The sequence below is a fragment of the Chiroxiphia lanceolata genome, chromosome 16, assembly GCF_009829145.1.
Source record: "Chiroxiphia lanceolata isolate bChiLan1 chromosome 16, bChiLan1.pri, whole genome shotgun sequence".
In the NCBI taxonomy this organism is placed as follows: Eukaryota; Metazoa; Chordata; class Aves; order Passeriformes; family Pipridae; genus Chiroxiphia; species Chiroxiphia lanceolata.
The window spans coordinates 1,682,325-1,693,866 of record NC_045652.1 but is presented as its reverse complement, the minus strand read 5'-3'; the positions used below and the strand labels follow the sequence as shown (position 1 = coordinate 1,693,866).

Below are 11,542 nucleotides of genomic sequence, written 5' to 3'. Positions count from 1 at the left end.
GGTGGGTGTCCCCATTGCCCGGTCCATGTCCCCACAGTGACCATCACTGTGGCACAATGGGCTGCTCCCCTGCACCCCAGGCAGTGGGACTGGAGGGAATGGCAGAATTTTGGGGGGAAATAACAGGAAAATGGCAGTGGAGAAGCACAGCCCGGTGCAGCACCTGAGTGTGGATATTGATGATGCCCAAGATGATGGAAATTCCCAGAGGAAGGAGGCTGGGAAGCACAGGGAAGCTGGGAAGCACGGGGAAGCAGTGGTGTCACTGGAGATGAGCTGTGCTGGTAACACGTTTGGCTGGGGGTGGCACACGGGCAGTGCTGGCACGTGGGGTGTGGTGGGGCTGAGGGGGCAGGGGCCGGGCTGGCAGTGGGGTGCAGGTGAGTGGCTGGAGGAGATCTGGGGTGTTCCCAGTGGGAGTCCAGCCCAGGAGCCCCGCTGGGGCTCAGTGCCTTGACGGAACCCCAGGGCACCTCCCAGCTGTGGCACACGGTGGGTGCTGAGGGTCTCTGGGAGGACCTGAGACTTGGTGGGTGCAGGAAGCCGTGGTGCTGTGCTGTGCTGTGGCTTGCCAGGCGTGCCCCGGTGCCGGTCTGTGCTGTGCCACGGGAGCCCCGGTGCTGTGCCATGCCGTGCCATGGGGCCGCGGTGCCGGTGCGGTGCCATTGCCAGTGCAGTACCAGTGCTGGTGCTGCTGTCACTGCGGTGCAGCGCCGGTGCCAGCGTGGTGCGGTGCGGTGCGGTGCCGGTGACAGCGCCGGTGCATTGCCACTGCCGGTGCAATGCCGGTGCGATGCGATGCCGGTGCCGCTGAGGTGCCGGTGTGGTGCCGGTAGGGTCCCGGTGCGGTGCCGGTGCCAGCGCGGTGCCAGTGCCAGTGCAGTGCCGGTGCCGATGCGGTGCCAGCGCGGTGCCGGTGCCGGTGCCGGTGCCGGTGCCTGTGCGGTGCGGTGCCGGTGCGGTGCGGTGCCGGTGCGGTGCATTCCTCCCCCTAGGGGTCGGTGTGCCGCGGCGCGGGAGGCGGTGCGGGGGGCGGCTCGTTCCTGCGCACGGCCCGGGACGGCCGGGGCACGGCGGCGGCGGGGAGCGGGCACCGCCGCGGGCCGGTGAGTGCGGGTGGCGGGGGGCGGCGGGACCCCGGCCCCGCGGGGGAGACGGCCGGGGGAAGCGGTGGGGAAGGGGCGGCGGAGCCCGGCCTGGGGGGCTCCCGCTTTTCCCCCCACCGTGGGCGGCCCCAGCCCCTCGGGCCGGTCTGAGTTGCCCCGGTACCGGGATGGGTCGCGGGACGCCGTGCTCCGGTGGGTCCTCGGCGTGTCCCTTCCCTCATGCCGGGGCTGCCTCTGCCTCCGGCACTGGGACCCCCCGGCGAGGCTTTCGGCTTCCCGCAATCTGTCACCAACCCTGTTAGCAAGGTGTCCCTGTCCCCTAGGGATGCCCCTGTGTCCCCAAATGCCTCTGTAGCCCCAGGGACACTCCCGTGTTCCCCGGTGCCCCCAAGGATGCCTTTGTGTCCCCCTCTGCCCCTGTCCCCCCAGGGATCTCCCTGTGTCCCCAGATGGACAAGCTGCCCGCAGACAAGACCCCTGCCCCCTCCAAGGCTTGATACCCCATTCAGGGTGACTTTCAGGATGATTTACGTCCCCTCCCTGTCCTGTGGAACTGGGGGCCAGGGCCAGGAACCCCCTGGGCTGCCCCGTTACTCACCCTGAGCATCCCCAGCCCCGCGGTGGGTGCTAGCTGTGACGGGTGCTGGCCAGGACGGGTGTCGGGGGACAGCCTCGGGAAGGGGATTCAACTCCTGCCCGGAGAAGGGATGTCCGGCACCAGTGTGACCATGAGCGCTCCCCGGGAGCAGCTCTTCAGGGCACGGTAGACTGTGGGTGCCCAGAGAGGGGTCCCCAGAAGCATCGGGCAGGTCTGACCCCATCCCCGCGTCCCTGCGACCCTCTCGCTGCGCTGCCCACCGCAGTCGGGTGGGGACGTGGCACCCCGAAGGGATGGCACCGTATTTTGGGGGGACACGTGTGCTCCAAGGCGCTGGCGTCTGCCAGGCAGGGCAAGGGTTAACGCCGGGAGGGTTTTGGGGTACCGGGGTGTCCCCGGCTGGGTAGACCCAGGCTGCTCCTCGCACGGGTGACCTCACGCTACTGCCATGGCAACGGCTCGTGAAGTCACCGGGAGCGGGGCGGCTGCTTCGAGCGTGGGGTGATGGGATGGGAGCGTGGGAGGCAGCGGCGCGTCCCCCGCGCTCCCGGTCACCGCGTCCCTCGCGTCCCTCCAGCATGAACTGTGCCCCCGCCGGAGCCTCCGCCTGACCCCCGCCGTGCCCGTGTCACCATGCTCATCAAGGAGTACCGCATCTGCATGCCGCTCACCACCGAGGAGGTGAGCGGGGGGCACCGGGACCGGGGCTGGCAGGAACCGGGGTGTCTCGTGGGTGTCAGTATGGAGGGGGCTGTGGGTGGTGGTCCTGTACCCACAGGAGTGTAGCGCCAGGGGATCAGGTTCCTGCCCTGAGAGGGACAAAGTGACCCCCTTTGCTGTCCCCTCGAGGCACAGCTCGTGGCAGGGAGTGGTGTGTGCTTTGGTCGTGCTGGGCTCAGGATGTTCCATGCGAGGGCTGAGCCGTAATTTGGGGTGCAGGCAGGGGGAACATCCCATCCCTAGGCATGGTGACGTGGGGGCACAGAGCCCAACAGGAGCACCTGGGCAGTCCCAGGACCACGGGATGAGTCAACAGGCAAAGGGCACTGGGGTTTTGGATACCCATGGCACTGCAGCTGCTCCAACAGGGAGCAAAAGCTCAATCCCTGCTTCAGCAGGGAGCCCGAATGCCATCGGCAAACAGTGGGGACAGCTGGACCATCCCTGGCCAAAGGTCTCTCGTGAGCATCTGGAGCTGACAGGGACATTTTGGGGGCAGGGAGCTGCAGCAGTGCCCACCCTGGGCAGTACCAACCCTCCCTGGACACTGTTTTGCTGTTGGCATGTGGGGAAGGTTTTAATTTAGGCAGAGAGGGGTGATAAGATCGCGCTGGCGTTGGGGTGATGGATGGGATCTTCAGTGGAACAGTCAAACTCTTATCGCGCGGCTGCATCACCAAACACACGTATCGTTATATAGATGAGATATCCATACCCACATATATCATATAGATACAGTTTTCCCTGGCTCCCAGGTAGTTTGATGAGCTGGGAGAGCAGGACACAGGTGCTGAAGCAGCCCAGGGATGTGGGGGTCAAAGAGGGAACCCCAGGAACCCCCTGTCCACTGCGGGGCTCAGGCTCTGCCACCCCTTGCTCCACGCCTCAGTTTCCCCTCTGGGCAGTGTGGCTGTGCCGGGTGGTCAGCGGGGCCGCTGGTGCTGAGGCCGGGCATTGTGGTTGCAGTACCGTGTGGGGCAGCTCTACACCATCAGCAAACACAGCCACCAGGAGAGCGAGAAGGGCGAGGGCGTGGAGGTGGTGAAGAACGAGCCCCACGAGGACCCCGTCCACGGCCCCGGCCAGTTCACTGAGAAGCGTGTCCACCTCTCCAGGTGAGCCGGCGGCTCCACCGAGGGGTGCTGGGTGGGCACTGTGAGCAGGGGGCCAGTCTTCCCTACAAAATTCCTGGAGAACATCCTTTCTGAGCCCTGGACACCCTGCAATGTGGCTGCACACATCTCCCAGGGGTGCTCCCAAGTCCTAGAATGCACCCATCTTTGAGACCTGCACCCAACTTTGGGGGGTGCACCTAACTCCCAGGGTGTACCCATCTCCTGGGGTGCACTTCTCTTGGGGGGCTGCACTCGTCACCTGGGCTGTACCCATCTCCCAGGTATATACCACCTTCAGGGGCTGCACCCATCTTTGGGGGTTATTGACCAGGGTGCACCCATCTTCATAGCAGTGCATCCAACTTCCTGGGGGCTATCTCCTATGGTGCACCCATCTTCTTTGTGGTGCACCCCTTCTCTAGAGGGCTGCACCTTTTTTCTGGGGTGCACCCATCTCAGGACATCCACCCCTCTCTGCTGGTCACCCATCTCAGGTACCAGTAGGTGCCTGGGTGAGTGGCTCAGCAATCCCCAGGCCCTGGAGGTGTCCCCATGTCCCCTGACGCAGCCCCAGGTGCCTGTGGGGCTGGCCCCTGGCACTGCTGTCCCCGTGTCCCCCCCAGTGGCTGCTCCTGACAGGGAGCCACTGGCATGAGACAGGTTATTTTTAGCTGCCTCACTCACGATTCCCCTATCGGGGCAGGTATTTATAACGCCTGAAAATTAATCAAAACTCACCTCCTGGCTCCCCTGGGGGCCTGCTCCTGCCTGGGGTGCTGGGAGGGGGATGGGACCACCCTGGGCCCCTGGCCCTGGGGAGGTGGCGGGGTCCTGGGGAAGGAGTGACAGTCCAGGAAGAGAGGTGGGGGTCTCTTGGGGTGGGGACAAGGGGCTGAGGAGGGGGAGGTGGTTTTGGGGAGAGGATGGGGGCACTGGAGAGGAGATGAGAGTCTTGGGGTGGAGACTGAGGGTCCTAGGGAGGTTGCATGGATCCCTGAGGGGGCCCTGGGGTGGAGGTGATGGTGCTGGGGAGGTGACAAGGGGTCTCTGAGGGGGGATGCTGGGGTAGTGGTGACAGTCTTTGGGAGATGAAAGTGTCTTGAGGTGCCGATGTGGGTCCGGAGGAGGTGGTGGGTGTCCCTGGGGTGATGGGGTACAGGTGAGCATCCCTAGGGGGATCCTGGGGGGAGGTGAAGGTGCATGGAGGGGAGCTAGGGCACAGTGAAGGTCCCGAGAAGGTGATGGGGGTCTCTGGGAAGGGTTCAGGGGTCCACATGAGGTCCTAGGGTGCAGGTGAGGGTCCCTGGGGGCCTGGGGTAAAGATGAGGGTCCTGGGGAGATGGCAGGGATCACTGGAGTGTCCTGAGGTGCAGGTGGTGATCCTGGGGTACAGATGAGGGTCCTGGGGAGGTGGCAGGTGTTCCTGGGCAATGATGGGGTGCAGGTGAGGGAGTCCTGGAGTGGAGGTGAGGTTGCATGGGGAGGATCTGAGGTGGAGGTGAGTGTCCTGGGGAGGGGATGGGGTCCCAGAGCCAGGCTGTGTTTGGTGATGCGGGGCTGGGTGGCATCAGCCATGTCCTGCCCTGAGGGGGTCTTCTCCCCATGGTCTCCTGTAGCAAACTGCCAAGCTGGGCACGGGCAGTGACCCCCCGAATCTTCTACATCACTGAGAAGGCCTGGAACTACTACCCCTACACCATCACTGGTGAGCCCTGGGAAGGGCGTGGGGGTGGGCACCGCCAGGAACCCTGTCCCTCCCCGGTAGGGGCCATGGGCTGCCAGGAGCCTGGCCATGGCCTCTGCCCCTGGTCTCACTGCTCCCCCTCTTCCCCATGGTGCCACCCCATCATGCCACCCCACAATGCTGATGTGTCACGGTGTCCCTGCAGAGTACACGGTAAGGAGGTGGCACGAGGGGACCTGACCCCTTCCCCAGCACCTGGCATGGCTGGGGACGGGGCACTGGGGTGGGCATCCCCCTTGGGGCGAGTCGTCCCTTGAGGATGGGTGTCCCTTAGGACTGGGTGTCCTTGGGGCTGGGCATCTCTTGGGGCTGAGTGTCCCCTGGGGGTGGGAGTCCCTTGGGGCCAGGTGTCCCTGAGGTGGGGTGTTCCTTGAGGTGAGTGTTTTTGGGGATGGGTGTCCCTGGGTCTGGAGATCCCTTGGGGTGGGTGTCACTTAGGATTGGGTGGTCTTGAGGTGCATGTCCTTGGGGATGGGCATCCCTTGAGGATGGTCATCCTTGGAGGCGGGTGTCCCTTGGGCTGGGTGTCCCTTGATCTGGATGTCCCTTGGGGCAGGGTGTCCTTTGGATGGGTGTCCCTCAGGATAGGTGTACTTGGGGATGGGCATCCCTTGGGTAGGTGCCCCTGGGAATGGGTGTCCTTCAGAACAGGCATCCCTTGGGGCCCAGCTGACAGCCGCTCCCTGCAGTGCTCCTTCCTGCCCAAATTCTCCATCTACATCGAGACCAAGTACGAGGACAACTGCGGGGACAGTGAGAACGTGAGTGTGCGCCACAGCTGAACCCTGGCAAACTCATCACAGGGGCCACGTGGTCCATGTCACTCACCTTCCCTCCCCTTCCCAGATCTTCCACAGTGACAAAATTCTGGGCGACCACGAGGTCTCTTTCCTGGACATTGCCTTCGACGAGATCCCTGAGCGCTACTACCGCAGCCTGGAGGTACCACGGTCAGGGACGAGGGGGCTCCCTGGGGCCACCCTTGTGTCCTGTGGGGGCTCATGGCCCTGCTCTGCCTGATCCCCCCAGGACCCCCGATTCTTCAGCTCAGCCAAGACGGGCCGGGGGCCGCTGCGGGAGGGCTGGCGCCAGCACACCAAGCCCATCATGTGCTCCTACAAACTGGTGAGCGTCAAGTTCGAGGTGTGGGGGCTGCAGACGCGGGTGGAGCAGTTTGTGCACAAGGTGAGGGGCATCCAAGCTGGGCTGGGCGGGCATTGTGGGGACAGTGACAGGGTGCTGACCCCCCTGGTGCGGTGCAGGTGATCCGGGACATCCTGCTGATCGGGCACCGGCAGGCGTTCGCCTGGGTGGACGAGTGGTGCGGTGAGTCTGTGGGGTCACCCTGGTGCTGATGGGGAGGGGGGCACACAGTCCCCGTGCTGGGAGGGGGCTGCAGGTCTAACTGCTGATGCCACTAACCCCATTGGCAGCTCCCACTCTTCCTCCAGCTCCCCTGCTGCCTGCACTGCCTGCTCTGTCTGCTCTGTTCCACTTCCCTTGCCCTCACTCCTGCCTGCACCCTTCACGCTGCCTGCTCTGCTGCACACCTTGGGGGGACAAGGGAGAGGGGTCCCAGCCTGCTGCCTGCACTGCCTGCACCCCTCCCTGTCTGGCAGGAACACTCACTGCAGGCGCTGCCAAGCACAGACACGGGGATGGGAGCCCCGGGTTTGGTGACAGCCGGTGGCGGGTGCCGGCGGGAAGCGGGGCCGTCCCGGTGAGCGGCTCTCTGCCTTCCAGACATGTCCCTGGAAGAGGTCCGGGCCTTCGAGACTCAGATGCAAGTGGCCACAAACCAAAAGCTGGGGAGCCAGCACCCCTAACTCCCGCTGCCTGCCAGGGCCGGACACTCCAGACCCTGCCACGCTGCCTGCGGGCAGGTGCAGGCAGGGGAGCTTGTGCCCCCCCTGCACCCCGCGGCAGAGGGTCCCCCCTCCTGGCTGCCCTCCCCATGTGTCCCCTGCCTGTGCTGCCTGTCCATCCCTTCCCCGCTGCTGGCTGGGCTGATGCCGGAGCGGGCAGCTGGCTGTGCTGTCCGGCTTCCCCTTCCCTGCCTGTGCCCTTGTCCCCAGCCCCTGTCCCCTTGCTGTCCCCCAGCTCGGTGGGGAGCCGGGGCACGGGGTGCAGCCTGCCCCGGGATGAGGGGGTGCAGGACGCGGCCGTGCCGAGCGGCCCCAAGCCCGGCTGTGCTCAGCAGGGATGACGATGGAGGACGTGCGGCGCTACGAGCAGGAGACACAGGAGGCCACCAACGAGCTCATCGGCCTGGTGGCACCTGCCATCTCGGTCAGCGAGGTGGGGCAGCCGACGGCCACGCACTCGGCCCCTGCCAGCGCCCCCTCCACCCCCCTCAGCGACGAGGCCCCCGAGTTCCTCGCTCCCCCCAAGACTCGCCCACGGAAGAAGTCGGCGCCAGAGACCCTGACGCTGCCCGCGCTGCGGGAGCGCACTGGCGCCGAGTGATGCTGGCAGTGCCACACCGTGCTGGACTGTGCCAGCTCTGCCGCCCACCACGGCCCCTCCAACAGGCACTGACCCCAGGGAGGGACCCGCCGTCAGGGCGTTGGGAGCCCCAGGGGGGTGCTGGCCTCTCTGAGCCAGTGCTGGTGCCCAGGCAGGTCAGTGCCACCGCTGCCGTGCCACACCCGCTGGCTGCACCAGGAGAGGACACCAGGCCCGTGTGGGTCCCTGGCAGCGTTGGGCGATGCTGCAGGAGCCAGTTCCTTTCAGCCTCACCCACCCTGGTGTCTGCAGGGGCCATTGAGGCTGGAGAGCGATGGAGAGGTGCCAGCTGGTGCCCACTGGCCGTGGCCAGGCTGGTAGGAAGTGCCAGGCTGGAGCAGTGCCCTGCAGGGTAGGCACCAATGCAAGAGCACAGTGCAGGTGACAGTGACAGCTGGGCGCTGGGCTGGGGCTCCCCGCAGGACCCTGGGGGCTGCACAGCCCTGTGCATGGCTGGTCCCACAGTCGGGGTCCCCTTCAGTGTCCCTCCAGAGGCTGTGGCTGCCTGGGAGGGGGCTGGGGTGGGCTCAGCCCCTTGTTTTGTTTGGGAAAACAATGGCCTTTTTGGAAATAAAGCTTGAGACACGGCGGCCGGTTGCTGGCAGGGGTTTATTTGGTGCTGTGGAGGGGTGCCATGCCTGTGCCAGGGTGCTGCGTTCCCCCAGGACTGGATGTGTGCAGTGAGGGATGGCTGGACTGCTGATCCTGGGATGGGGAGATGAGGTCCTGGGATGGGGCAGTGAGGGCTGGGGGGCAGCTGGGCAGGGCAGGTAGGACGGTGCTGACTGTGCGGGATCAGCCCAGCACTGGGGTGATGCCCCCGCCCACAGCAGCAGCACTGGGCTCCCCTCCCTGCCAGCCATCATCATCATCATCCTCCAGCCCCTCGGCCCCTGGCACAGCAGACGCCTCTGCTCCCAGCAGGGCGATGTAGTGGGAGCTGCAGTAGACGGGTGCTTTGTTGGGGCTGGAGTAGACCTGCTCGGGCCGCAGGGAGGCAAAGGGGTTGCTGGCATAGCCCACGATGTGTGTCTCGAGCTCCACGAGGATCTGCAGGGAGGCCTTCAGCTCCTGCTCGCTGCGGGAGAGTGGAGGACAGGCCTGTCACTGGGCAGCTGTGCTGGTTCAGGGCCGTGGGGCTGTGGGGCTGCACTCACCTGTACACAGTGAAGAGCACGGGCAGGCCATAGTCCCGCAGCAGCAGCAGGGTGGGCAGCCACCCCGCCAGCAGGTCTGGGCAGGCGTGGAAACCTGTGGGGTCACAGCAGTGAGAGCTCCACCCCCCTCCCATCCCACCCTGGCTCCACAGCTGTGTCCCTCTGTCCCCACAGAAGGCAGAGGTGAACTAGAGGCTGCGCTGCCTCCAGGAGCTGAGGCAGGTGGAGGAGAGGTACATGGAGATCCTTGAGTCCATCTGCCAGGTGGGGACATGGTGGGACACTGGGGACATGGGAGACATCTGGGAATATGGGGAGACAGATGTGTGGAGCTGGGGAAAGCCAGCTCCAATTGCACCCACTCCATGCTAGGGACCCCAGGGCACACGGTGGTACTGGTGATAATGTTTGGAAACCCTCAGCAAGGTGAGGTCTGGCTCCCCACCAGCACAGGGGGTACTCCAAACTCTGGGTCCTGCGCTGAGCACAGCACCAAGCCCTGAAGCAGAGACCCCTCTGACCAGCAGGTGGGTGACACAGGCAGGACGAGTGCCTGGTGGGGGACGAGGCAGCCACATCCCAGGGGATCACCCCAGCTGCTCACTGTACCTTGGTGCAAAGCCCTGGGCATGTCCCATGCCACCTGCAGGCTCAGCCCCAGGTGCTTCAGGGTGCTCAGGGTGGTTCCCAAGTCTCTACCCTGTGCCCTGTGGGGATGTCCCGCTCCCAGGTGTGAGGGTCCAGCCTCTTCACAGCACAGGCACTCACCTGGGTGAAATCCCACCACCAGGTCAGGACGGGCAGCCAGCTTGGTCTCCACGTGGCTTTCCCAGAAGTCGTGGTAGAGCCCCTTGTAGCTGCTGAGATAGACTGTTCCCCGGGGCGCTGGCGTGGCCAGGGGTGGCCTCATGATGGGTCCGTCCACCACGTCCACACCCACCATCACCATCTCCACGCCCTGGTGCCCCGGAAACATCCGTGTCAGCTCGTCGTAGTCCGTCGGCCGGGTATTGAGGGTCTCCACGTGGGAGGCCCCCACCACGTGCACGGTGAGGGGCCTGGCAAGGGGGTCAATGCTGAAAAGCCGCAGCCCCAGGCCGATGGTGAGCGGCCGCGAGTGGAAGTCGGTGACCAGGCGGCGGATGGACTGACGCAGCTCCCCGTCCTCCGGCCGGGGCTTCCCAGCGTTAGCCCAGAGCAGGGTCATGTACCGCCCGGCCACGATGGCACCCAGCTTCTCCTCCAGCTGCTCCTGCATGGAGAACCAGTCCTCCCAACCCTTCACATCCTGGGCAGGTTTTGTCCAGGTCTCCGTGGGGAAGGGGATGTCTCCTGGAGGTAGGGAGAGGGCTGGAGGGCGCAGTGGTGGCCCCACAGCTCAGGCTGCCCATCCCACCTGTGCTGTAGGAGTGCTAGAGGAGAGGGGCTGGGGGAGGGACCCTGCATCCCACCATGGGACCTGTGCAGCCTGGGAGGGACATGTCCAACCTGTGAAGACGAGCCACTCCACCAACCGATCCAGGGCCACCAGTTTCAGCTTCTTGCAGAACTTCTTGTGCAGTGGCCAGTTGGCACGCTGGCATGCCACGCCACAGTAGTACACGTTTTGGCACCTGGGCAGACAGGCAGCAAGCCCAGCCATGGGAAAGGGGGCAGGATCTGTCCTGCTGAGCCTGGCTCACCCCCTCCCAGGGCTGTGTCACTGTTTTGGGGGTGCCCTCAGGTTGAAGGTGGGTGCTGGGGCCAGACATCCCTCACTGCACTCCAGCCACTGGGCTAGAAGCGAGGGATGGATCCATCCCTGTGCCATCAGACCATCCCTTCCATACCTCTTGCAACGCCGGAGGCTTTTGGGGTCAGGGAGGGCATCAGGGAGCTTCTTGCATTCAGCACAAAACTTGAAGGTGTCCTCCATCTTCTGGAACATGTCAAAGTAAGTCCGGATGCCGAAATCGCTGCCACTCTTCCTCCCGTCCATGGCAGACCTGCACGTGTTGGGGGGTGAACAGGATCCAGCCCACAGCAACCATAGTGGGGCTGACGTCCTGCCTCCGAGCCTGCCAGGATTTTTATCTCCAGCCAGCAGCAACCCTGGGTGGGGATGGGGAGCTGGGATCCCTGGAGGGGTGCACCCAGGAGCCCATCAGAGCCCACATATGGGCTGGGCCCGGAGGGTGGGATGAGCCAGGAGAGACACGCCAGCTGTGGGGGGATACATGGGATGGCCTGGCCGGGGCGGGGTGGGGAATGTGCACCCATGAGTGCTCACTCACTTGTAGTCCTCGTAGCTCTCCATGTTGAGCTTCTTTAGGATGACATGGGACAGCCCCGGCACGTTGCGGTCCATGGCCTGGAAGCCCAGCGAGTCCACGTCCGGAGCCCTCGCCGCCCGTTCCTCCACAGCCTTCTTGGGGCGGCCGGCTTTGGGGGCAGCGCCTGCTGGCTGGGCCGTGGGGGCTGCAGGGCAGAGGGGTGCGGGCGGCGGGGCTGCCTGGGGGGTCCCCGTGTGCTGCTGGGGTCCCCCCCCGCCGCCCACCGCCCCCACGGCGCCTCCCGCCCGCCATCCCCTGCTCGTCCCGGGGAACCACGGCGGTGCC

General features: G+C 65.3%; 2 protein-coding genes across 2 annotated transcripts; one reads left to right on the top strand and one right to left on the bottom strand.

Annotated features, from left to right (window-relative positions):
• The first annotated feature begins 1,042 nt into the window (after positions 1-1,042).
• LOC116794951 (cytoplasmic phosphatidylinositol transfer protein 1-like) lies at positions 1,043-8,378 on the top strand. The gene is made up of 10 exons (XM_032704205.1): positions 1,043-1,106; positions 2,282-2,385; positions 3,391-3,539; positions 5,156-5,244; positions 5,429-5,436; positions 5,973-6,044; positions 6,130-6,225; positions 6,313-6,468; positions 6,546-6,609; positions 7,484-8,378. Exons 2-10 carry the CDS (start codon positions 2,338-2,340, stop codon positions 7,747-7,749), a joined length of 948 nt encoding a protein of 315 aa, XP_032560096.1. The 5' UTR covers positions 1,043-1,106; positions 2,282-2,337; the 3' UTR covers positions 7,750-8,378.
• Positions 8,379-8,583: 205 nt separating this feature from the next.
• Positions 8,584-11,524, bottom strand: MSS51 (MSS51 mitochondrial translational activator). The gene is given in 7 exon segments (XM_032704180.1): positions 8,584-8,866; positions 8,946-9,039; positions 9,714-10,277; positions 10,434-10,558; positions 10,775-10,930; positions 11,219-11,469; positions 11,471-11,524. Coding segments are annotated over 7 exon segments (1,512 nt in total). The 5' UTR covers positions 11,510-11,524.
• Between the last annotated feature and the right edge of the window lie 18 nt (positions 11,525-11,542).